The sequence below is a fragment of the Lutjanus erythropterus genome, chromosome 3 (assembly GCF_056507025.1).
Source record: "Lutjanus erythropterus isolate fLutEry1 chromosome 3, fLutEry1.hap2, whole genome shotgun sequence".
NCBI lineage: Eukaryota > Metazoa > Chordata > Actinopteri > Lutjaniformes > Lutjanidae > Lutjanus > Lutjanus erythropterus.
This window is the reverse complement of record NC_139319.1, coordinates 14,489,540-14,516,362: the sequence shown is the minus strand read 5'-3', so window position 1 is coordinate 14,516,362 and position 26,823 is coordinate 14,489,540. Positions and strand designations below refer to the sequence as shown.

The following is a 26,823-nucleotide window of genomic DNA, read 5'->3' as shown; positions in this document are numbered from 1 at the left end:
GCGTGCCCTTGTGTGTGTGTGAGGTATTTCTATCTTGTGATGGTTCTTTCCTCCAGGACAGCGGCTATCATTTCAATCTGTTACGCAGACCTCTCATCTGACACTTTTGTTTATTGCCCCACTGATTGTATCCAGTTGATCTATGCTGTTTTAACTTCAATTGACAGTGCGCAGGGACACAAATGCTTGCTGCTATTTTTTGCTCCTCTGAATGTTGCCTGACGTCGAGCTTCATGTAACCGGATAACATTCATTCTTCATGTTTTATGTAATGAAGTCCACACAGCTCGGCCTCATGTATTCTCATATTAACTGTCCACCCTGCAGTGAGTTAAACATGCATGCAGCTTGTGTAATCAGATTGTGGATGGGTGTGATTTGTGCATCATGCTCACATATGGCTCCAATAGAGAGCCTGCAAATCTATCCATTGACATCATTGTTCTTGGAGTACACACTAATTGTCTACAGTGACCTGAGCCTGGGTGCTGTCTTTGCTGAGAGAACGGATACTCTTAACATCCTAATAAAAGGCTTTAGTAAAATGTATGTATGTACGACCCAAATTCCCTTCAGATATATACAGTCTGTGCATAACAAAAGTTTGCAACTAATCTATTGCAGTCCTTGTTCGAGGTGTGGCCATCTGGAGTGTGTCCCCGTTTGGAACGGGCTCGTTTCTTGGCCCCCCAGTATCTTTGCCTGCAGTGCTGTGGGGGGCGTGCCTATTCAGAACGCATGCCCGTTCGCATGCTCCTCTGCCTTTTCCTCACAATTCATGTCCTGAACACATTCATTATGATAGCAGCTATAAAAGCACTAAAGCATTTCACAGTAAGATTTTAGCGTTGTTCTGAACTGCTCACGCTCGACAGGGCACTCCTGTGGAGTCTCAGCAATGCTTTCGCCAAATGTGAAGTCAATCGAATGAACAGTTCTCGAGAGATGTTAAGGTCAGCTATACACACGTACGTATACTGTTTATGTGTATATAGACAGAGATTCCTTCCTTGATAGTTAGAATATGCTGCTGCAGCGCCACCTGTTGGCTAAATTGCACCAAAGTTGCCATGATCACTCAGACCTCATATCTACACTTGTTCATAGTTGTTCAGAATTTGGAGGAAGGGTAGCAACAAAAAAAAAAAAAAAAAAGATTTGGACAAAATTCGAAATCATAGAAAGTCTTTGTAGATGCAAATGGGCGTTGCTTATATGGAGAGATTTGTCTGGAATTTTGTTTCTTAGTTACAGGCAACAACATAAAGTTTGTTGTTATCGCTCTGCTATCTGGCCACATTGCACTATGACACTGCTCTGTACTCCCTTGGGTCCACAACAATACACCCGCCAAATGTGAAGCAGATCTGATGAATGCTTCACAAGACACGCAAAGGACAGACATACAGACATACAGACATACAGACAGACGCCCTTCAGTTAGATAGATAGATTAGACTAGATTAGATTACACAAGAGATGGTAAAGCAATGCCCGCATTACTGGCAGCAGTCAACAACTCTATTAAGTTCCTCCATTTATTATATTCTCCAATGGAGCAGTAAAAATCATAGGGTACTTATCACACCTTGAAGACCGAGTGAATGGTATTGATTTTTATTGTCACAATACAATCAGCTCTCCATTGTCTTTTACACCTGATACTGTCCTGACCTTATTTCAGACACAGTATAGTGTGTTGAGGCCGTGTTGAGGTGTGTCAAGGTTCAGTGTAATGTTGCCAAAACATGTTTTTACTATCCGAGGGAGCAGCTGAACTTTCCACTCTACATTCATGTGTTTTGTCATTATTTGAGCAATGCAGTTGATCAACAATGACAAACAGTGGTACCAGCAGATTACAACACGTACTTTTTGTTTATAACATAAACACATGTTGTAGCTCAACTTTGTTCTTGTCTTGCATGCAGGTGGAAAATATGTAAAAGTTAAAGAAAAAGCCAATAAAGCCAAACAAAAGCAGAGCCAAAATCGTTAGAAAAACCCTGAGCGGTAGAAACACAGTATGAGCATCAAATAAAACAACACAAAACCTCTAAAACTGCTTTTCTATAAAATGTTTAAAGCAGGGATTTAAAGGACGACAAACTCATCTTCCCCCATGTTCCTCAGGCAGACTGCTTCAAAGCAGAGCCGCAGGCTACAGAGACCTGTTCACTCTTAGTTTCAAGCCTGGATTTGAGGATCATTAGAAAGGCAAACAAAGAGTATTCAGTTACAGCAGTTACAGTAAATGCTATGTTTTCAAAATGATGTCACTCTCATGGGGTATAGTGGTGGAAAACACCAAGAGGCCTGTGATGAAGCTTTAAATAAATCCATAATTGAAAGACACCTGGAGCAGAGGCAGAAACATTGACAATCCCAACAAAAGCATTTTTCAGAGATAATAAGCAGTGGTAATTGTTTTTTTTTTTTGTTTTTGTTTTTTTGATCAATCAGCCTCTTGGGGGCAGTGAAACAGAGCTGCAGTAATTATTTGATTAATTGATTAGTTGATTGAAATAAAATTAGTTGCCAACTATTTTTGTAATGATTAATAGTTTCAGTTATTTTTCATCAAAACTGTTGAACATTTGTTGGTACAGTCTTCTGGAATATAAGGTTTTGCTGCTTTTACTGGCCATTTATGACAGTAATTGAGGAGTCTTTGGGTTTTGGACTGTTGGATGGATGAAAGAAGCAATTTGAAGAGTCAGTAGTTGCAGCCCTTTAAGCAGAAAGACTCAACCAATGCCATTAAACCAATACAATGTGCTGAAAAGATGCTCTGTGGAGCTGAGTGGAGCCCTGGGGGTGGTGATAATTCTCCAGGGGTTTGTCACTACAAGTGACCCCTGTCACATGTAGACATTTGACCCATTGGTATACATTGAAGTACTGATTAGTGCAGCTTCAAATAAAGTGGTATTGTGCAGGGTTCAACATTAAACACAACACATGACCACAAAAAGTAGTCACAACTCAAAGTTTTGAAAATGTGATTGCTGGTAAGTGTTTGTATGTGGGTATTTAGAATTATGGAATTTCACTGGTATTGCGATTGATGACTGAATTTCTGGTATTGCCACAGAAGTAAAATATTAACGTCTATCCCTTTAATGATGCTCAACCCATAATGCCATTATTAAAAATGTCTAGCAGCAGTCAGCTGTTTTAGCAGGGATGAAGAGGCTTGTGGTTTACATGGCTAGATTATCACATTAATGTGGTGGGCTATAAAATAAGGTTCATACAGGATTTGATATGATTAAAGGAATATTCTTTTGGATATGCTGTTAGTGGCCCCTTTCCATGCTGATAAAGCTACGTTGTTTTCATGCCAATGCCAACAGCTAGTAAAAATAGATAATCAAAACAAAGTAGAGTACTAGAGAGAAGAAAAGTGGAAAGACGAGTTCATGGCGAGACGGTGCTTCAGTGTTGGTGAGTGAAGTAACCAGTATTAGTCAGATTTTCGTCACTCGAGGGCTGTACCTTACAGTACCCTTATTACATTTGATAAGTGGGTAATAAAAATATGAGCAGTGATGAAACATGATCACAGCGGCGCAGTCAGCTCAAGAGGACTGCATCCAGTCATGCATCCATAGATACAGCCGAACAGTTTAAATCTAGTAAGATGCTAAATCCACTGAAATTTCTGCTCTATTTGTCCTGCCTCCGTCCTGCTTACTGGACTTATCAGATCATACAGTTTGTTTTATACCAGGACTTTCTGTGTTGTATTCAGTCATTCCATGTGCTGCAAAGTGAGGACTATTGCCTTGACCAGAGTGACCAGAGTCACCTTTTATGGACTTGCGCACCCTGGTCTGGATTTAAGCTGCCTGTCTGTGTGGTTTAGACTCCTTCAAGATTTTACAGTCACTTCAAAGAAAATTACTACGTTCAGTGTTTGCTCCCAAAATAATGACCTGACAGGCTTATATTTGCCATACCTTTATTTTGAAAATAATGCCCGTAACCTGTACTTAAATACTCCCACGTAGCAGTTCATCAGGTTGTGTTTACAGCAGCTACAGGTCACCTCTGTGACAGAAACATTCTGGCCAAAAAGTGAAAAGCTTTTAGTGTTGTGGTCACATATGAGTCGTATGAACTCTAAAGTTATTGGGTGTGGTTGACACGAGTTTATGATATAAATTTTCTACTCTAAACCATTGTCTAATGAATTCTTGCAGTAACTCAAATCTGGTTATAGGCTGACAATAATAAGGCCTCCCATAATACTCGTCCCTCCCAGTCCCATCCCTTCTGACCTCACCAAAATACTGTCTTTAAAGCCTGAGCCGGAGGATTTGACACCCTGCTGTGATTGTTTTCAGAGTGTCGTAAAGTTGCTTGGGCAGTGGCCTTTTTTTGTTTACCATGTCTATGTGGTATCTAACGAAAGGACCAATGAAGACATTCTCCAGTCTTGATTAATGTCCTAAAGTTAGGTCTGTGCCGTGTCTTGCAGAAGTTCATCAGCCAAGAAATGAGCTATTACAACCATAAACAAGCCATGAATCCTTTTGTTTTGCTTTGCTTACTGTCATTAGAATATATTTGCTACCTTCCTGTGGATAAAAAGCTATATTTGATCTGGAATTTTACTGGTGAGGGAACTTACTTTTTATGTACTCACGCACATTTCATTTGCCGTTTAAACTTTTAATTTCTTTAAGAAATTACCTCACCCACAAGAAAAGAAAGAACATTTCCTTTAAGTGCTATATAAAGACCGCCTCAAAGAACACACAATTGTAAATACTCCGATACACAAGCTGTCCCATTGTCTGGTTTGCATCCCTGTGCTTCCTGTAGTTTGATGACTTGGACAAATTAGCCAATGGCATTGACTGCAGGTGTTTGGTTTGCCCATATTTCCTTGTGTGCTCTGAGGAATTGCAAAGACTTGAGATGGACTGTTTGAAATAAACAGTTGAGGCAGAAGCTATGCCCTCTGTGCCAGGCTCAGGCAGACATTGTCCAACACCTCTCACATGTTTGGGCTTTGGGCCCTGCTGCAGATTTAATCCATAGCATGTGTACACACACTGCCCCGGGAACCTGGAGCGCGAAAGCAGCAGGAGAGCCATGGATAGAAATTAATGAGACATAGCAGACAGCTCAAATAAATGAATCCTGTAGATGTGTGGATTGTTGTTGTGACATTTTATTATGAACTATACAACAAAACATATACAATAAAAAACAAAGGGTAAAGGTCAGCTTCATTGTCATATATGCAATTCAGTTTCTGCACACATCTTAAGCGTCTGAGCAAGAATACTGAGTGACTTCTTCTGTCTTCACCAAAACTTGAGGGTCATAGCCTTGTACACTAAGACGTACTACGTTATTACAACATCCTTATTTTAGATCCAGCTGGGGACTTTTATTGCCCTGTAGGCGCAGTATGCACAATACGATTGCCCCTTGAATTGGCCAAATTAAACTGGGCTGCAGCCATTACTATTGTTTTTAATCACACCTTTGCTTTTCCAGCTATTGTGTCTGAAGTCTGCTGTAAAAAAAGGTCCATGAACATTACTAACAAAGATATTGTACATTTTTGTGGTCGGTAGAGCTGCAACAATTAATTCAAAACTTTCTTTAGTCGTCTGTGACAAGACATTTTAGGACATTTGAGAGCATTAGGAAACACTGATCTACATTTTTCATCATTTTCTGACATTTTGCAGACCAAACAACTAATCCGCTAATTGAGAAAATTGGGGGATCTATTTGCAGAATATGGTAGAAATATTAGCCAATAATCAGCTGAAATTAAGCACCGTTGTGTTTCTCTTATCTTAGAGTGGGCCATTTATGTATCTACAGAGAGCACAGATCCTCTTCCAGGGAGGACGCCATGTTGAACCACTATGTTTCTACAGTAGCCCAGAACGGAGGGGCACTGCAGGCACTGTAGTTTCTCTTAGGGAGGGTGCACCGAGGTGTTAAGCACCACTAAATGCAACTAAATGTGACAGTCTTGTCTTAATTGTAGACATTCCTGTTGCAGTTTGCATGTTAACATGTATGTTAGGTAAGTATTGATCTTAATGTGCTGATCTTCTCCTTTTAAAAAATTACAGTGAACAAATGATATATGTTTATTACCAATGTGTGCATCCTCTGTCACGTACCACTGTGCTGTTTTTTTTTAAACATCACAATGGCTCCAGAAAATAGTGATGCATACTTAGTAGTATTACTAGCTTTTTTTGACCAAAAAAAGTAAAATATTTCCTGAAATGACTAATGAAAAAAAAATAACTATTAGGTTCAGCTCTGCATTCCTTTGTTGCAGTTACAGATGCTCAGCAGGGTCAGCGCTCTGTTCAGTGGTGTTGTTCAGTTGATTGTTCCCTATAGGGTTCCAGCTTTCTGCCAAACGTAATGACACTGCTCCTCAGTATACTGCTCATAGCTCCCGTCTTAAAATACCCTCGCTGCATTCTGTCGTGCTTCCCCATTGGGACTGCCATGGGTCAGAGATCCCATCTCGGGGAATCTCTGCTCTGTTTGGAAATAGATTTGGTTTGCTGTGTTTACTGATATGCCGGGGTGTAGCAGAGGGTGGACGAAATCTGCAAGTGTTTTAATGCAGATGCAGGCGCAGTTAAGCAGGGTTTACATGGGTGACTGCAACTGAGATAGCAAGAGAATAGCCACCGATTTTAAGGCCAGCCAGATGTTAGGCTTGACATTTACATCCTTATAGCTGCCATTTATTAGAGACGTTAATAGCAGCAAGATTAAAGGGGTGTTTATTTATTTATTTATTTATTGTTCCAGATTATTCTGTAGTTTTCAGCCTATTTTGTTTTGAAATCAGGCAAATCTCATGACACCATGAGGGGTTTTCAGGAAGGGTGTAACGTTGCTTTGTGTTTCCTCCTGATTAATGAGAGGTTTATGCTGTTTCAAGATATTAGTTCTTGGCAATACATTGTAATAGGAGATTTCAATCAAGTTTTCATTTCATCAAATTTGGAATGCTGTTGCGTTTTCATCTGTCACCAGTGCTGTGGACGTATACTTACACACTGTAAATTACATATTGCATTGACAATGAGATGACATTTGTGGTTGACCAAATAAGAATAGACTAGTTCAGAAACATATCATTATTGTTGCTAATGTAATGTTTTCGATTTAAAGAGGCACTCGGATAAGACATTAAATTACATTTCATTACTGTTAGTGTGGCTGAAAAAGCTAAACACTATCCTGAAAATTAAAAACTGAAGAGATGTTTTGCCTCATTGAACAACCTTAGTGTATACCATTAATTAATTTCTGTGGCTGTCCAACATTTGGGTTGTTTATTTGAAAGGACAGTTACATTAGTGACCAGTACAGGTGCAATTTAAAGAGCATCAAGACAACAAAATACAGTCACAGGACTTGTTTCTCTTGTGGTCCTTATTGTAAGATGTGTGTGTGTGCGGTAATGTGTGTAGAAATAGTGGTGTACGGCATATAAAAGCACAAAAACATGTAGAAAATATTCACATGAGCATAAACAGGAATTATTCTGACAACAGGCTGAAATACACACCTAATATTATACTAAAACAAATCCATTAAATGAGATACATACAGCCCTGTCTATGTTATTGTCATTTATACATATTATGTCTCATATCTTTACTTGTCTGACCCTGTGGCTTGCAAACAGATAATTAAAATAACTCAATATTTACATGTGTTAACTGGTGGTGCCTGCCCTTCTGGCACGCTGAGGTTAAGCGTGCAACAGGATGTAACAGACTGTAGACAAACAGGATGTCTGCAAAGTGGTAACTGTGTGATGCTGCACCAGACCTACTTTTTTAATGATGATTTATGCTGTGTTACTTTTATAGTATTTGTTCCTTAGGGCAGTGTTTTTATAATGAAGATGATGTAATTATTGTTTGTGTTGGGTGATTTCTACCAAACTGGCATATATGTCCACAGTGAAACATTGTGATGGACGATGACATTATTGTTGGGTCTTACAGGGCATTTGTCTCTGTACTGTCCATAACTTAGTCGCGTTTAAAAAAAATAGTTAACACGACATGGAGACACCTCTGGAGACAACTCTATGGCAACTCTTAGGGGACACACCACCTCAAATAGAGAGGGCTTTTTAACTGATGATGTTACGATGGTAGAGGGTAAAGATGTGGTTGACGACCGTCAGCCATCGACAGTGGGTGTTGCCATCATCCATCAGCTCAACCCTAGTGTGTGTGGTTTAAATGTTTTATTCTGGAGCTGCAACATTTAGATTGATAGAAAATTAGTTGTAAACTATTTTGATAATCAGTTAATTGTTTCAGTTATTTTTCAAGCAACAATGTCAAACATTTGCCACTTAAATGTGAGGATTCGCTGCTTTTCTTTGTCATTAATGACTGTAAATTAAAAAAAAAATCTTTGGGGTTTGGACTGTTGGTTGGACAAAATAAGCAACTGAAGATGTCACTTTGGGCATGTGGAAATTGTGATGAGCATTTGTCACAATTTTCATTACATTTTGTAGACTAAATGATTAAACAATTAATCTTGATAAAATCGGCAGATTCATTGATGATGAAAATAACTGTTAGTTGCACCCTTTTTTTATTTTGTTTATTTGGAAGATCTTGACAACATACAGTGTAATCATATTAAGCATTCTACCTCCTTTTACATGCATTGTTTTTTGTTTTTTTTCCTTTCATTTTTCTTTTTCTTTCAGAGCTTGGTATGGCGCAACGAAAGTTTGCCCAGTGCCTGGGAGAGTTTCAGTTTGAGTACATCGGAGATGCAAAGACAGATGATGAAAAATGTATTGGTAAGTGTGGGTTTGTCCTCTCACATGATGGAAACTAACCACTAGTTGTGTTACCACCATGCAGACATGCAGTGTAAATGTTTGTTTATGGTTCTTTCTCTAGCAGCACATTAAGGGCAGGTTGTGGTGTGCACCTGTGATGGAACAACTGATGTAGGCTATTTTAGGCTGTGTGCGTGTGAGCAAGAGTGAGATTGCATCTATTACCGTGTTGAATTTTTTATTTATTTTTTTCCTCCAGATGAGTCTTTGCAAGAGTTCTCCTCATTCCTCAGGAACTTAGAAGACCAAAGAGAGCTGATGGTGAGAGCAACTAGTCAGAACCTGTTTGAAAGCTAGAGAAAATACCTGTGTGTGTGTGTCTGTCTGTCTGTCTGTCTGCGTGGTGTATTTCACTTGAATTGTTTTACTGTGTACTCCTGCACGGTCTGCATTTCCAACCAGCCTACACCTAATACTGCCCATATTTGGTACTTGCATCTATTAATGTCTGACTCTGTCATCCACCAGAGATCCAGACAGGCACTCATAATATAATTTTCTCCAACATGCAGACAGTACAGACACACCATCCAGTAGGGAGAGCAAACCTACGAGTGGATAAGTACTGATAATGTTCATGCAGTTCCTCCCGTTGTGCCTGTCTAAGGGTCACTGTCACAGCACCTGCCTGGGAGTGGCTGCAGAGACGACAGCAGTACATATCCACATTATTACACCCGAGCTTTAAATACCAAGACTTCAGATTCACATGAGCTACTACTGGCAACAAGGTCCACATAACAATATAGCCCATTACAACATATCACTATAAAACCAACTTCTGCTTCAGGCAGCGTTGTTAAGGTTGATAATTTATAAACCACCAAAAATCACACATTCAGTGTGACGGAAGTTTCGACATTCTTACAGCCATGTCTTTAGTGGTGACAGCGGGTTGTGAGTTGCTACACTGAAGTGTTAAAAGTGTCTCACAATGTGATATACTCTGGTATTTTTAGAGATGGTGACCTTGCCCTGTGGTTTATTTGTGACCTGTAAAAGTTTTGTAGGGGATATAACTGTCAAAACTACTTATTTGAAGACTTCTGTTAATTTAAGCTGTAGGCTCGATGAGGACATACACTCAACAAAAATAGAAATGCAGAACGTTTGTTTTTGCTTCCAGAGTTGAAGTGAAATATCTCAGATTTCTTCTGTGCACACAAAAGTTTTTTGTTTTTTTGTTCAGAAATCTGTTGAAATTGGTGTTTGTGAGTACATCTCCTTTGACAAGGTCTTTGTCCACCTGACAGGTGTGACATGTAGAGATGCTCATTAAACAGATTGTTTATTACACAGCTGTGCCTTGAACTGGTCATAATAAAAGACCCCTCTAAAATGTGCAATTTTATCCTGGAAAAAAAGACATTTATTAGGCACTGAAGTAGTGCTAAGGAGGGCGCAGTCATGGCCTGTCGTACTCTGCCTCTGATTGGCTAGCATTAGTTTCCTTTGTAAAATGGGTTGGTTTAAATTTAGGCATGACGAGGGATTGGTTAGGTTTAGGGTAAGAATATCAGGGTAAGCCAATCAGAGACAGAGTAGGGCCAAATCAATAATTTTATTTACATAGCCCAATATCATTCATTCATTCATTTTCTGTAACCGCTTATTCCGTAAGGGTCGCGTGCTGCTGGAGCCTATCCCAGCTGACATTGGGCGAGAGGCGGGGTACACCCTGGACGAGTCGCCAGTTCATCGCAGGGCTGACACATAGAGACAGACAACCACTCACACTCACATTCACACCTACGCATAGCCCAATATCACAAATCACAATAAATATGCCTCTTTACAATCTGTACAGTGTAGAGTACAGAAAAACAGCCTTCAAAACACCCCTTTAACAAGGAAAAAAAGGGAGGAAACTTCAGGGAGAGCCACAGAGGAGAGATCCCCCTCCCAGGACGGACAGATGTGCAATAGATGTTGCGTGTGCAGACCATCATTTGACAACAGAAAGTAGAATAAATAATTTAATGATAATGAATAAATAATAAAATATGTGTAAAGGATGTGGAGGGTGGGTCATGATTTTGCCCTCTTGGGAAAAAAATGGTATCTGTAGCTCGATGTCCAATAGCAATAGGTTAGTGTCTAATCTTATTTTAAACTAAGATTTGTGAAATTTGTGACCAAAATTTTTGAGAAACAAACTTTTTATGTGTGCAAAGTCCTGGATCTTTTACTTCAAGTCATGAAAAATGGGAGTAAAAACAAGACTGTTGGGTTTATACTTTTGTTAGGTGTATTTTAAAAAAAAAAAACATCTTAAACCTTCCCCGGCTTTGGACAGGGATGCACAATTTAGCGCCTGCGATGTTCTTCTATAAACAGCCATTGTCTTGTAATGTCTGTGTGTAGTGTCTGTGGTTAGGGAGTGGGCCCGTCATCAGTAGCTGACTGAGATGACTGTTTTAGCGCCAGGCTCAGACCGTAATGGTAAACACACTGCTCAGCACAGCACCGCTCAGCAGAGAGGGGGGATGACATCACAGTGCAAAGTAAGGAGAAGTAGGATGGGCACGCAGGCACAGACATGTCCTGCAGCCAACAGAGCAGAAGCACTGGAGCAATGAGGGAAAATACATTGACTTTATTGATCCATTACTGGAATACGGACACTTTTAGAATAATCGTTACGTAATTTCAGTTATGTAATTTAGTGTATCGAGGCCAGTAGGGCATCAATCACCATGCAGCACCCCTAGAGGCCAAAAAACTGTATACAGCTGCCACTCTTTACTCAGGTCAGCAAACACTGACTTGAGTATTGTTGTGTCATATGAAGCATTAATGTGCTTTGTCACTGAGTTGAACAATAATGAAGGCTCTCTGTCTCTGTCCAGATGAGAAACATCACAGAAACCTTAATGAAACCCCTGGAGAAGTTCAGGAAAGACCATCTTGGTACAGTAAGGGTAACGTATGATGGTTTATTTCCTCCTCCCAATACATTTTGCAGCTCTCAGTCCATGTGTTTGTATTCGTGGTGTGCTCTAACGATTGTTTAAAATTCTCTATTTTACTGTGGGGTGTCAATAGCATATAAATAGTGCTATGATTCCTTTGTTCCCACAAATAATCTAGTATTTTGTTCTCCTCATGTGCCTCTACTCCTTCCACTTGTACCTTCTTCAGGCAGAAAGAAAGAAGTATGAAAAAGAAACAGAGAAGTACTACAGCTCCTTGGAAAAGCTTCTGAATATGTCAGCAAAGAAGAAAGAGCCACAGCTACAAGAGGTATTTATCCTTGCCTGAACTCTTCTACAGATATGAAACATGCAGAATGGCAATTCATAATGACAGCAGAACGGATGGAAAGAGGTATTTTGTTTAGTTTGAGAATCTCTGTTTTTGGTTTTTGTCTTTGGTGCCTTGGGGGGGCGGGGCTCGCTGCAAAGCCTGTTGGACCGTGTGAGTTTCCACTGACGTGCCTCGCAGCAACAGTTTTCCTGGCTTGTTTGGAAAGGAAATGTGCACTCACTTGTGCTGTACGACCAAGGTCAAATCTGGCTGCTTTACTGTAATTTGGGAAACAATCCACGCTGCAGCACCATGACATGAACATTGTGGAGAATTCACAGCCTCACACTAAATCATGTCTTCTCCTCTTTGCAATGCCATGAAGCCATGTAAGGCTTACCCATATGTTGTATACACCGCGCAGAGGGGACACTTGAAACTGTTGACATTATGGCTACAGGCTGTTCTGTTCCCTGTGACACAAGGGTCTGTGGTACCAACACTGATTCCTATCAGACTTGAATAAATAGACCCTGTGATTCGTTCACAGGCACAGGAGTCATGAACTTCATCAACACTGCAACTGTTGTTTAAGAGCTCAGTGAACAGTAACTTTTATTATGAAAAAACAGTGTGTGAACTTTAATCTTACTCATTTCACAGGGAATAAAAATACAATTACCAGTCGTTGATATTGAGTAGGCCACGATATTAGCCAGTAATCCAAGTTTTATCACTTATTACACTTACAGATGCTTTGCAAACATATATTTAAAGCCACATATTGCTTACACAAGTCCTCTGTGGTGTGTTTATATAATTCCAGTTGTGTTACTTTGCATATCTTGGTTGTATAAGAGAGTATACATCTAAAAACCTTTTGTGTATGCATGCTGTGGATCTGGGATGGCACAGTTAGCTTTGTCGCCTCACAATAAGAAGGAAATCTCCTTGACTGACTGCAGCTTTCTGTGTGTAAATCTTCCCCTTGGGTGCTCTGGTTCCCTCCCACGGTCCTCAGACATGCAGATTACTGTAGATTAACTGGTTAATCTAAATTGTTTGAGTGTGTTATCTGCCTATACATGTTAGCCGAATGACATCAAAGGAACTATATGCTCAGTGTGCCCCGCCTCTCAACCAAAAGCGAGCTGCGGTGCGTTCCAGCCTGCCCTCATTTATGATTAAGACAAGCAACACACGCTCACGCTCACACTCACAGACAGAGTGAGAGTGTGTTATCAAATGACTGTGCATTCTTACTGTAGACTTGTGATATGCTAGCTTTACCTCTGTTACCATAGTTGGGAGCGAACTGATTTCTTCAGTCTAATTTAGCCTAGCTTGTAGCTGGTAACTAGCCTTAGCGGTAGGGTAGTAGTAGGGGGGTGGTGGTAGGTAGTTCCTTCGATACTGCCTACAATGCTGGAATCAGTATCGGCAAGTATGCCAGTCTATGCACAGATGAGATACTGTGTAGTTTATTAACCCCGAAATTGGACCCTGCTACTTCCTGTGTGTCTTTTCTGGATAAAAAGCCCTAAAACCTTTACTTCTTATCCAGTATAAGTAAGTGGTGTTACATTCAAGTGGTCATGATCTATGTGTGGTAGGTAACCCAATTCATTGCGATCGGTTGAGAAAAAAAGGTTATAGTTCTTTTTATCCAGAAAAAAAGCAGCCCCCCTAGTTGACATGTATTTGTTCTTTACCTAACAAAAGTGGCGGTGATGCAGACGATGTACAATCCAAAGGCTGATGCGGCGTCTGCGTATATATTTATGTTTTTTTTTCCCCCTATTTCCCCCTATGGTAATGTATGCAGCCAGACCTTTTTGCAGCGCTGACACAGAGCCGTGCCGGTAGCTCTGGCTGAATATGCAAGACCAGTATTTAATAGAGCACTAACCAACTTCAGTATTCCCTTTGTAAGAATATAATGTCATAACAAGAGAAACCTCAAATTGCACTGTATCATAAAAAACATTCTTCTTTGCTTCCATGCGTGTGTTGGTCCCTGTAATCATCATGGTGTGTGTTCTCCACAGGCAGACTTTCAGGTGGAAACCATGAGGCAGCACTTTCAGGAGGAGTCGCTGGACTATGTGTGCAAACTGCAGGAGATCCAAGAGAGAAAGAAGTTTGAGTGTGTGGAGCCGGTGAGTGACTGACCTCAGTGGTATGTCAGCACTGACGTGGCCTTTCTGTGTCTTTCACATTAATGAAAGCATAGGGCAATAAAGGATGTGTCACATGGGGTCGAGTTCCTGGCTTACTTGAAGATGACTGAACAGTCCTATCATAATCTGAGATAGTATTTTTGGCCATTATGTTTTGTCATTAGTTTCTCTTTCACTTCCTGACTCTTAATAGATTAACCTGTCTTATCTGTGTTGTGATCCTTTTAGATGCTGGCCTTCTTTCAGACTGTCTTCACCTTTTATCACCAGGGCTTCGAGCTCGCCAAGGACTTTGACCATTATAAACGAGCACTGCAGATCAATATTCAGAATGTAAGACATATTCATGTTTTATTATTATATGCATAAATTATACTTACAATACTTTTGTACTATTTGTGTGTTCTTGATCTACCCAAAGAACAGAAAACGTCTTGAGCGTAATAAATTCCTGAGCAGGGTTATTATTGTTAAAGCTACAACTGCTAATCAAACAGTCGACCTACACAAGTTAACAAGACCATCTGCTGGAGGCTCTGCTTTTTCTGTATAGTAGTTCTCCATGCCCGCCACTGGTTCAGATTCTCTATGAAATCAAATGAAATGAGCCTGCGATCAAATTTTCCCAGCCGAAGTTACAGTGAGTGGTATGTTAGCCAGCTGAAAAGAAGATTTTTATTTAGATAATTTTCTTTTTGACATTAATATTGTGGCAGTGCTGCTGCTTTTGTCCACAGGGTCCTCCAGCTGTCTCCTCTATGATCCTCGACTCACCCTTCCTTGTGTGACAGTACATAATATTCACAAAGGAGTACTAATGATAAATAAATAACAATATAGGCGTGCAATGGAAGAAACAATTGAAAAAATAAATAAATAAAATGACATAAAATCAGTAAGTAAATACTTGTATAGAGTTGCCAAGTTATTATTAGATTTTTCCCTTGTCAAATACCCCCATAATATAATGAAACAAAAACTAAAACTGATACAGAAAGTAATAAAAACTAAACATGTTTAAACAATTTAAACTAAACTGAAACAAACAAACCCTGTCTGGAAAACAACTGAAGAAATTAAAATAAAATATAAATAAAACACTAATGAAAAATTCAAAGCTATCATGACTTTTTCAGAGTGAAATGAAAGAAGGTTTGACCACTAACAGGCAAAAAGGCTGGAACAAAACCTTCATATACTATCGGCTTATCAAGTTTCTATGGATTACCTTTAGCAAATCATTTCTTACCACACAGCCACTAAAGCACCGTGGGCCATATGAGTATCTCTCTGTGTCGATCTGTCAGATGCAAAACCAATATTGATTTGTGCTGTGACTCAGAAGAAAAATATCTGACTTTGCTTCATGTTTTACTTTTTCAGCCACTTGGAAACTGCATCGGTTTATTTTCCCCTTGTACAGTGCCATTACAATCTTGCCTTTTTCATTTTTAGTTTTAGCTTACCACATCACCATTCAACTATTTTCATGGAGATAAGAGGGATTTCCAGGGGAAGCTCATAAGTTTTGATTTGCAGCGACCTCTCATTAGGAGAGTCTTCCTACCTAACCTCTGAGTGTCAGGAAGTGACTTCCTGGAGTATGTGTTTGCTTTCTGTCTCTTCCCTCTTCAGACAAGGAGTCGATTTGAGGGCACACGTTCAGAGGTGTACGAACTGATGAAGAGGATCCGGGAGGCACCTCAGGAATACAGACAGACCAGTCCCATCAGCTGTGAAGGCTACCTCTACGTACAAGAAAAACGTAAGATCTTTATATAGTTCAAATGTGATTTTAATATGCAGAGTCATGTTGCACTCATTCATGACACACACCGAAGCGAGTAAACATAGTCAAGACGAGAATGCATGACAACGTCTCCAAATATACAGTCAGTGTCAACGTCAGAAGGGAGGCTTTATAGCTTTCCCTCAACTCCTGTGAAAGTTTAACAAGTGGAGTAATTTTGCGTCATATTAAGGCATAACTTGATGTTTTCTGCACCTTCGGTAGATTGCCTGTGACATTATCTATAACAGCCATTCCCAAATTTAAGGAAGCCACGACCCAGTTTGAAATCTGAAAATCTTCTGCAACCCACAAAAGCCTTCAATAACAACTCTAATCAAGTGCACCAATGACGAGATGTGAGATATGTTCAAGTGTTAACCGGTCAGATAAATGGAGAATAATAATGTAATTGAAATTTTATTGGTCCTGTTTATTTTTTTTAATTAAACATATTTTAGGTTATTTCAGATTTATACTACTGAAACTTAAAAACTTTTTTTCTATATATATCTTTATTTTTCATGGCCTCTCGGGGCCAACCTGCAAGGCCTTCCCGCACTTTGAGAATCACTGATCTAAAGTGTTGTTGTTTGGACATACTAGTAATTCTCTTTCATCTGTATTTTGAACAAAACACGGAGGTTCAAATGTATTTTATAACCAGCAACATCAGTGATTCTCCTGCAAAATGTTGCTGAAATAAAAGTGAGACTTTTCAAGAGTGATATACAGCACCTTAAGATATTTTCAGATGTCATGTGCCCATGGAGAGAAAGACCATGTTTTTTAACTTGTATCTCAAGAATGATCGAAAAGAGATAAATATTTATTAAATATATTGCATGCATTTTCATGCTAGGTTTATTATATAATGCCCGTAGGCCAGACTTTATTTTTACAAGTTTATGATTTTAATGTATGATAAGTAAAAGGACACTTCCTAACTGTACATAGTTTCACTTTTTGTTTTTATTTTCCCTTTTGTTTCTTGGAAATCCCCAACTAGGGCATTTCAGACAAACATTAATGGATGGCATATGCATACAATATTTGAAACTCACTTTATGGAAAAGTATTTGCTGAATGTCAATAAAAAAATATTAGAAATAAAGACAAAGTAACTGTTTTTGTGGCTCCACTCGCTGGCACACATTCTCACTGCAGACGTCTTCCTTTGCAGCAGTGAGCAGTACTGATTGTTATGACCCAAATAGTGTTGATTATCTGTGTCAAATCTGTGTCTTGTTTCTCCAGGGCCGCCTCCCTTTGGTTCAAGTTGGGTCAAACGCTACTGCACGTTCGTTAAAGAGCAGAAGATCCTGCACATGGTGACCTTTGACCACAGATCTGGAGGGAAGATTGTGAGTACTCATAGAACACAGGGAGCAGTAGGTTATTAATGCCACAAAAGTTTTATGATATCTCAACCATGCAATCGTTTACTTTTCAGACTTAGATGCACTATTTGTGGTTTGTTTTTGCCTCTAAAACATTCTGTACATTAAAATTAAAATTTTGTTTTATGTTTTCTTTTTTTTTCAGGGTGAGACAGAGTCTGTCACACTCAAATCCTGCGTCCGTAAAACAACAGACATGTTGGACAGGAGGTTCTGCTTAGAACTCGACATAACGGATCGGTACATCATCACCTAACACTGTTTCTCACCTGTAAATATATTGTGTTTGTGGCTGCAGGTATCATTTTATATCACGTCACAAGTGCAAGATTATTATAGTTAACTGAAATAAAAATTAAAAAAAAATTAAAAAACTAAAACTAACTGAAACAATATCGAATGCTCACAAAACCAACTAAAATTAAATAAAAATAAAGAAGAAATGTAGTAAGTTTTACTCGTGCATATCTAGAATTAACAGAACAAGAGTGAATCTCCTCATGACTAAATACTCGAAGCTCCTCAGAGACTCATTTTCATTTTCATTGTAGGGGGATTTTAACAGATTGGATTACATCATAGAAAGAAGGCACCACCATGGCAATCTTTCTGCTTACTGCTATGGTTCTGATTAATAGGACTTTCAAAACATTACTTCTCAGAAATCCATGTTTTTCTTTCACCTAAGCAACAGCCCCGCTCAGGTACAGGTCATCGGCAGTGCATAAATCAAAGTCAGTGTTGGTAGAAACCACTATGAGCTCAGGATGGTGAGAATGATGGATATCAAGACATGCAAAGAAGGAATGACAATGTTCTCAGCCTGCAGTAAATGTTAATTTAAAGTTCACAGTGTGTATAATACAGTAATAAAACAGAATAATGATGCTCTGGCTTGATCATTGCAAGGTTATTGAAACTAAAGTTAAACTAGGTGTGAAAAAACTTTTTAGTTAACTAGACTTAAGAAAAAAACAAACTATATTGTGCACTAACAAAACCCACTAAACAAAATAAATAAGATATATACAAGATGTCTTTAGTTTTAGTCTTTATTGGTTTGGTCAAATTTGTCAACAAGCATGAAGAGACAGTACAGATGGTTTATTGAGACTGGGATGTCTACATGGCTGAGAGTCTACAGCTTTCATAAGTGTTACGTCACAATACTTGTTCTGAATTTCTTTTTCCCCTGAGAAATCCCCCACAAATTCTAAATGATGTAATAAAAACAAAAGTGAAAGAAAACACACCCACTCTGGTTCAATCCCCCAACTGGCAGGATACATTTCGGTAGGGAAAGTGAAAGAGCGGTGCTTGCCCCCCTCTCTCATTACCACCACTGGGGTGCTCAGTGGCCAGCAGATCAGACAGTGGTTGTACTGGGCGGGTTCCAGGTGTGAATGTGTGTAACTTGGTGAATATGATCAGGGCGTGCCTGCAAACGGGTACATCACTCTCTGTGAACTCTTCCTGAATAAACAAAGGTTAATGAAAAAACTATGCTGTCCACAGTGCGCAGTAGATTATCATCTGTGATATTCCACATGAACAGTTTTTGCTTAAGATCTTAGATGCACACGCTAGCTGATAAGTTTGCTGCTCTATATGTTCTGGATCGCAGCGGGCAGGACGACAGGATTTGTATGGGAGGGTTGACCTCATGCACTGCTTAGCAGGATCAGGATTTGTCACACCCTGCTGTGTCGTCCCGTAATAGATATCTCATTTTGTCACACAACTTATCGCTGCCCTGCCCCTTTTCTGTAGTATTAATAGACGAGCAATATCCCAGATTTAGTATGGAAATTCGAGTCCACACGTCCGTTCTGATTGGGATGAGTAACTTGATATCCATCTGGTCCCACATGATTGTAGGCCTCATAAACCAGCTGGGATGACTAAGAGGGCTCATATTTGTAGTTACTGCAAACCCAAGGTGCAAGTGCTCTTGGCAGAGGGTGTTTTTTTTTTTTTTTTTTTTAAAGATTGCTAAGCACATTTGATGTTTTATATTGACACAGACTTCCACTAATGCCTTACTCTCAATCTTTGCCTAATGCTGCTGTGGTGTGGCTCTTCCCCAGGCCAGGGACGGTGCTAACAGTACAGGCTCTGTCAGAGGATGACCACAAGTTCTGGATGCAGGCCATGGGTGGGAAGGAACCTGTGAGTCAGCCGCCTGCACTATGTCATCATCTACCACTCACTCTTGCTGCTCATGTCGTCCCACTGTATTCTGTTTAACTGCCATAGAAAACAATTCTCATCCTGGGTATACTTCTATATACCTGCACTTTACTGTATATGACAAGGCTTAAGTGTACTCGATAAACTATAAGAAACCATGATACATGTTTTTTGTTTGCTTCGTAGCAAGGGTTGTCGTAGATAACTGGACTTGATCGAGTTCTTGAAGACGTTTCGCCTCTCATCCAAGAAGCACTGAAGAAGCTGAACTGGATGAGAGGCGAAATGTCTTCAAGAACTCAGTCAAGTCCAGTTGCCTATGACAACCTTTGCCATGAATGAATGTCATGACGTGGATGACTGAGAATCATCACACTGTTTGCTTTTTATAACAGATTGGACACTATCTTGGGAGGACTTTTTCTAAAGAAAGAGGAAGTAAGTATTCAATCTGTACAGGACTTTCAATAAGGACCTGGAGTAGCCAGCTAGAGGGGTCTGAGTCAGAGATGAAACAGTATGAAAATTTCATATCACAATTATAAAGTATCATAAGTATCATAGTTATCATTATTATCACAGTATTGTTAAAATTTGCTAAACATGTTCAAACAGTACTTATACACACTAACACAATTTCACCAAGTTTGATATGAAAAACATTTCAGCAGTTTGAAATGGCATCATGTCCTTTGCAATATCTTTTTTTTTTACTGATGAAAAATAAAACAAAAGCACGTTGCACTCTACTTCTTCTACTTCTGGAAGACTTTTGCTAGCTCCATGATCAACAGTTATCACAATAATTAAGAACTGAAACGGTAATACTAATCACAGTGGATTTTATCAGAGTTTATCATGAAACCGATTATCATTTTATCTGCAGTCTGGTGGCATGTCCAGAGAGAAATTTTGGCTGTAAATGCCCAAATGTGGTGACCTCTGGCACTTTTTAATACCGCTATTCCATCATATACAATGTAAATTCATGAGTTTTCCTATGAGCAGTAACCAGGTATGATTTAATTGTGAACATTCGTTTCTCTAGTTTTGGACAATCATGACACCTCTACTGGATATACTTGATCGTAGAAGTTCTCGGACATCGCATTGTTTTTTTAAAACATTATTTGGGGAATCTGTCATTAGTTTGCATAACTGGTCGATGGCAAAACAATACAAAAGTGCTTAGGACATTTTAAACTGTAAAATTAATGTGTGAGGCTGAGGCAGAGCCTGCGTTTTCCTCACAGGCCTGTTACTTTGACAACATTATCTGTTTCAGTGTGTGCTTGCAACACATCTTAGAGACGGCTCTGCTGTAAAAGGAGCAATGTAAACAAAGATAACTCATTCATTTATTAAACCCATAAAAGTCTGTGTGGTGTATTTGGAAAATGCAGAGCTTTCAGTGGACTATTTAATGCTTATTGCACAATCGTCAGTTTGCTGCCACCTGTGTTTTCCGAAGTAGCTGGTCTAATAAGGATATATCTTGTCTCTGCAATCAATGCATTTCTTCATGTCTTTTTTTCATCATTTATTTTGCTACATTCATACAGAGCACGTGGGGGCGGGACTGCTACAGACACATAGGCATATTTCTCTATCATCATGCTCGTATTGTTATGAAACGTAGACCAGTGGTCATAAAATGTGCACGCATAAAGAATTGCAACTTATTAATCAGACCTATTTCATAAGAATTGAAATTAATAAATGAGTAGTCGGCTGTTTGGCAGATAGCCGGCGCTTATGGAAAGCTCTGCTGCGCTGGACCTTGTATCTGTAAAAGAGTATGATTAAGAGTCATGAGTGTGTTCACTACATTTGAAGGTTGGTTTGTTTTTTTTTCTCCCACCTGCAGTTGATGCCCAGCTGGATGATGTGGGTTTCGGTTTTGTGAAGAACTCCATCAGCGCCATAGAGACGAGAGGTGAGCTTCAAATGTGTAAATATTGAGAAGCTCAGTTGAGAGAATTACAAGATCTAAATGTATTATTTGGGGGGTTATGTTTAATTATAGAAAACAAAATGATATATAGAAACAAATCATTTCATCAGGTTTATGTATATGTTGGAACAAAGCATGAAGTTTTGTAAATTCTTCTGTTTGTATGTGTTTCTATGATCACACCATGTTTTACATTGACACACACTGTAACCCTTCCCCCACTCTCTTCCCTCTGATCTGTCTGGTCTTTATAAGAGCCAGTGCCCCTGTATTGTCTTACTGTTATTCTTGTGTGTCTGTTTGTTATGGAAAATCTATAATAAAACATGAATAAGGAAAATAGTTAACATGAGAACTGGTGGATTGAACAGGTAAAATGCGTGCAGTATCTTTATCTCTGCACAAGGGGGCAGACTTGCTCCAATATTGAAACGAGGCTGACTGGCAGATACTGCAGGCAGCCTGTACTGTAGATAATACTAATGCCTTTCATTGCGTAGCATTAAAGTTCTTATTAATTTACTTTAGTCTTTCCTTGCTTATCTGACCTCTTTTTTCAGTCCAAAAATCAAGTCCAGTCTGTCTCAACAAGCCCAATATTTCTTTATATTTTGTGTGTTTTTCCCTCTAAAGCACTTTGCAACTTTATTAAGAAAAATGCCAAACAAATAAAGTTTCATTATTGTTATTACTTATCAGGTATTAATGACCAAGGCCTGTACAGAGTTGTTGGCGTAAGCTCCAAGGTCCAGAAGCTCCTCTCATTAATGATTGGTGAGTTAACGTCTATTATTTTCTTTCTGCTCTGGAAATGTATTTGCATGGAGAGTTGCTGGTAAGAGCTGAATAAAGTAAAATTTTTAATTTATATGCCACTGCACTATCTCCATGATATTAGGTTGCCCCTAGTTAGTAGAATGTGCTGACGTAATGGATGTGTCTGTCAGGGCGATATTAAAAAGATAGTGAATGAGCTTTATATCCCCCAGACAACCAGACAGGGTCCCTCCCATCCACGTCCTTGCACTTTTTGGCTTTTGCTTCATTAACACGCCACGGAGACGGCCTCTCATCTCGTGCTCGTGCCTGGTTTAGTCTGTCGTTCGCCTTTCTCGATTTCCTTTATGCCTCTCACTTGTCTTCAGTCCCGTTTCACTCAACTCCTTTTCTATAGAGCTTGTCCTCTGTCCTTTCCATTGCTCCCTGTCTGCTCTCTGGTTTCCTGCCGTCTCCAGCAGACACCAGCTCACTTTCAGCTCTGTGTTCAGAATGACAACAAACTCAGGCAGCCGCCAGCCTGTCTCAGCTTCCCCTCCAAAACCTTCCAGCCTCCCAACCTGCCGACTCATGCTGTAGACTCCATTAACACTCGGCTGCGGCACTCTATGAAGTTTCTTTAAGCTGTGAATTCAGTAAAAGAAATGTTTGTGGTCTTGACATTCCACATATTATTGTGAATGAGGAGGGATATGCAGATATTACTTGCACTTTAAAGGGATAGTTTGGATTATTTGAAGTTGGACTGTGTGAGGTACTTACTGATTGTCAGTGTATTGCCTGCAGTAGACATGGTCAACAAGCTCTCAGTTTGGAGATGCAGCAGGAGTACCAGCACAGAAGCTAAGCAATGCACTGCTGTGGACGGGGTCAGGATCAAAATGTATTTTAGTCACTTAGAAAAGGCCCAACTCAAAATATCAATATCAGTTTAAGTGTAGATTCTATTTAGAATATTTTCACTGCTTTTCCTCTCTGTCAGACAGAAGAGAAGGTGGTGTTATGTAAGCCAAATATCATTCTCTCTCTCAAGAGAGTTGGTAAAAATGGTATAGCCCCTTTTACACTGAACAAAAAAACGACTTAACAACCATTAACATGCACTAGCATCTGGCTTTTGTCTTCAGTGGGAAAGGGTACAATCGGCATTCACTCCCGGGTCAAATGACTTTGCAGTAGACAGATACTTATCTGCTGCAGCTCCCATCGGCAGTGATGTAAACATTCCACACTAATTTTTTATCCCTTTTAGGCAGAGGCGATATAGACTTGGTGCCTCTGTCTGTACCTTCTCTGATTCTTTTGCTCCTTTTGCATGCACATGCTGGCTTGGCTTAACTCGGTGCATCAGCCGAGCACAGCAGAGTTTGCACCAGCTTAAGGTGTGTATTTACTAATGAAGTGCTTGTTTAGTGAAGTGGCTGAACTTTGGATAAGCATTTTAATTTCTATAAATTCTTCACAATAAAAGTCCCCTGTTATTTTTTTTAATCTAAAAGCTGTTATTATGAAGACCCAAAATCAGGAAATGTTGGGTTTTTATTTGCTGTAACTTAAAACATCTACTCTGCAGCTGAAAGCGGACATGAAATAGTAAAATAAAACACATACCTGAAAGTACAAACAGCGACACAGGAGAGGAACTACAAAGGCTACAAATTTATGAGAACAGAGAACAGATACTATTAAAACCTCCTTCTCTCTGCTGTCCTGCACAGAAATCAACTGAGTCTCAGCTTGTCAGCACACATCAGAAGAAAGCAAAGGCAAACCTGTCTGCAGGCAGTGGGAAAAGGGTTAATCGTCTATTTTTTGCAGGTTACCTGCATTAAAAAACCTGCATGTATATGCAAATTTTTGTGTAAAACTGTATCATTTTAACCTCGCAGAACATGGGAGATGCTGGTCTACTGCTGCCTCAGTCAGTTAGCTTGTTTGTGTTATCATGCGACTGCTGTGAATTCAAACTAACACCAAAGTCACACAATTACACAAACAAACTAACCAACTGAGTCAGGGGTAGACCAGCAGCTCCTGTGTTCTGTGAGGTAAACTGACTGATTTGGATTATACAATTGCAGTCTCCTATTGGAAAAGGCTGTTTGATGCAAAGGTTAAGCGACAAAAATATCCTGAATGTACCATGAATTTAAACTACTATTGATGTTAAGTGGGCCTTTTTTAGGTGGCTAAGATACATGTTGCTGTGCAGTGCTTGCTATCCACTGTAGGTAATCCACTGTGACTGTGGATAAGTAAATCAAGTACCTCATAAAAACCCATTTCAAAGAAATACAAACTATCCCTTTAATGTTTACAAAATGTTGGCATACTAGATGATCATATGGAACACATGGGTTATTTTCATGAGTCTGCCCAGAACGTGAGTTACATTTCATCCCTGAAATGACTAATATGTATGACAGTGGTAGTACTACTTCTACACAGACCAACACATTCACAAACATTTCGTGCATACAACAGTTCACAGTGAGTGGGTGAAGCAAGCTTTAAACCCTGAAGAAAAGACTTCGGATCCTCCCACTCCTCCTCCTTTTCATCTCTCACCCACCGACATGGCCAGGGTCCAATCAGAGAGGACAGAGTGATAGAAAACGAGTCTCCCATCATATTACAGTACAAACAAAGAGAGCGGCACCTATTGAATGTCAGGCAACAATATAACAGGAAGAAGACTGTAAAAGTGAGCTCTCATTCTGTCTCTGACCTGTCTGTTGTACAGTATGAGGCAGAGGAGTGTATGATGTTGCTGAGTTGGACTTCTTCGTTCTATAGATATAATTGCAGAGTGAGGCAAATTTGAGGAATGCTGGGAGATGTTTCCGAAGAACCATTCAATATGTTCCACATTTTCATGGTTTAAGGTGGAAATGACTGTTAATGTATTAAACGCTGGATGATGCGTCCAGACACGGTGGACCATTTAGAACTGACAAGATGAAAAAATGGATACTGCTTCCTACTTCTGTTAAAGGAGAAATCTGTACTATATTTACTTAATTTATCAGAAAATGATGATGATTTGTCATCAGGGATTAAGGAAACAATTGCTATATTTTGCTCCTTTAAATGATACCAGGTCAAAACAGTAATTTGAAACAACTCTGGATTATTTTAAAGGGTTAGTTCACTTAAATTAGAAAAAACATTTCTTACGTTTCCTGCTGTGGCGCCACTCACACAGTGTCTAGTCGATTGTGTGAGTTCAGGAAGCGAATATGTGACCCAGTCAGTCTAGGACGTTCAGGTCAGTAGTTTCCAACCTGAGGGTCAGGACTCCCACAGAGGGTTGCAAGACAAATCTAAAGGTCAGGTTATGCTCAAACAGAACCAGTTCGTACATGGTGTCAATCAGAAGTGTTTATATTTGTTCTGCACTTTTGAAGGAGGAGTGAAGAGCTGGCCGTTGAGAGAGAGAGAGAGAGAGAGAGAGGGGAGACGCAATATCATTTAAATATAACAGCGCACATTTTCAGTCTCTCCTGGAAGGCATTCATAGTGTTGCATTCGGTTGTTCACATGAAAAGTGACAGAAATAGTTGTGTAAAGAAGGGAAAAAGGGCGACTGAGAAAGAAGTTCAAACCCTGGCTCCTCTCTCACATTCACACTGCTGGCCAATCATGGCGTGAAGTGGGTGTGAATGTCAGATTGTTGGTTTCGGAAAGTTGCAGAAATGATTGGACACCGACCATCTAATCTGACGTCAGAAAGGTGTGGGGAGAGGGGGTTTCTGGAGCTCTTTATCCATCTGACAAGCACTTCTGAAGAATCATACTGGCATACATAATAGTAATTTCAGCAATAAAATATAACTCATGTTCTGGGCAGGCTCTTGAAAATATCCCATGTTCCCGTATTCCATGTCTATATAGTTATCCAGTAAGACCAATATTTACATTTAAAGGGATAGTTTAGATTTTTGTGTGGTTGTATGAGGTATAGTCACTTTATTACCTACAGTAGATGGCGATGAACATGGTGCCAGTTTGGCGAAGCAGCAGGAGTATGAGTGTAGGAATCTAAGAAATATACTGCTGTGGGCAGGGTCAGCAACAAAATGTATTAGCCATCTAAAAAATCAATATTGGTTTAAGTGTAGGCTATATTTAGAATATTTTCACCACTTTACCTTGCTGTCAGGAAGCCTTTTCTGATGGGAAACCACTGTTATATAAGCCAAATATTGCTCTATCCAAAGCAACCAGACTCCTTTAACAAAAACAGTAATTTTAGCTTGCAGAACACAGGAGTTACTGCTCTACTGCTGCCTCTATTAGTTAGTTAGTTTGTGTTACTGTGTGACTTAGGTGTTTTAAAGGATTAGTTTTGATTCACCGAAGTCAGACGGTAACACAAACAAACTAAAGCTGAGATCATCGAC

The 26,823-nt window shown here is 39.5% G+C and overlaps 1 protein-coding gene across 5 annotated transcripts in view; it reads left to right on the top strand.

The window, feature by feature from the left end:
* arhgap10 (Rho GTPase activating protein 10) overlaps nt 1-26,823 on the top strand; it is a 73,025-nt gene that overhangs the window by 9,999 nt on the left and 36,203 nt on the right. For all 5 annotated transcript variants that reach the window (XM_084715133.1, XM_084715130.1, XM_084715135.1 and 2 more), the window contains exons 2-14: nt 8,747-8,842; nt 9,084-9,145; nt 11,734-11,805; nt 12,026-12,127; nt 14,179-14,289; nt 14,539-14,643; nt 15,946-16,075; nt 17,357-17,463; nt 17,645-17,739; nt 19,587-19,668; nt 20,085-20,127; nt 21,557-21,625; nt 22,343-22,417. In XM_084715133.1, coding sequence (XP_084571259.1) covers nt 8,747-8,842; nt 9,084-9,145; nt 11,734-11,805; nt 12,026-12,127; nt 14,179-14,289; nt 14,539-14,643; nt 15,946-16,075; nt 17,357-17,463; nt 17,645-17,739; nt 19,587-19,668; nt 20,085-20,127; nt 21,557-21,625; nt 22,343-22,417 — 1,149 coding nt within the window. The remainder of the gene's footprint in view (nt 1-8,746; nt 8,843-9,083; nt 9,146-11,733; nt 11,806-12,025; nt 12,128-14,178; nt 14,290-14,538; nt 14,644-15,945; nt 16,076-17,356; nt 17,464-17,644; nt 17,740-19,586; nt 19,669-20,084; nt 20,128-21,556; nt 21,626-22,342; nt 22,418-26,823) is intronic.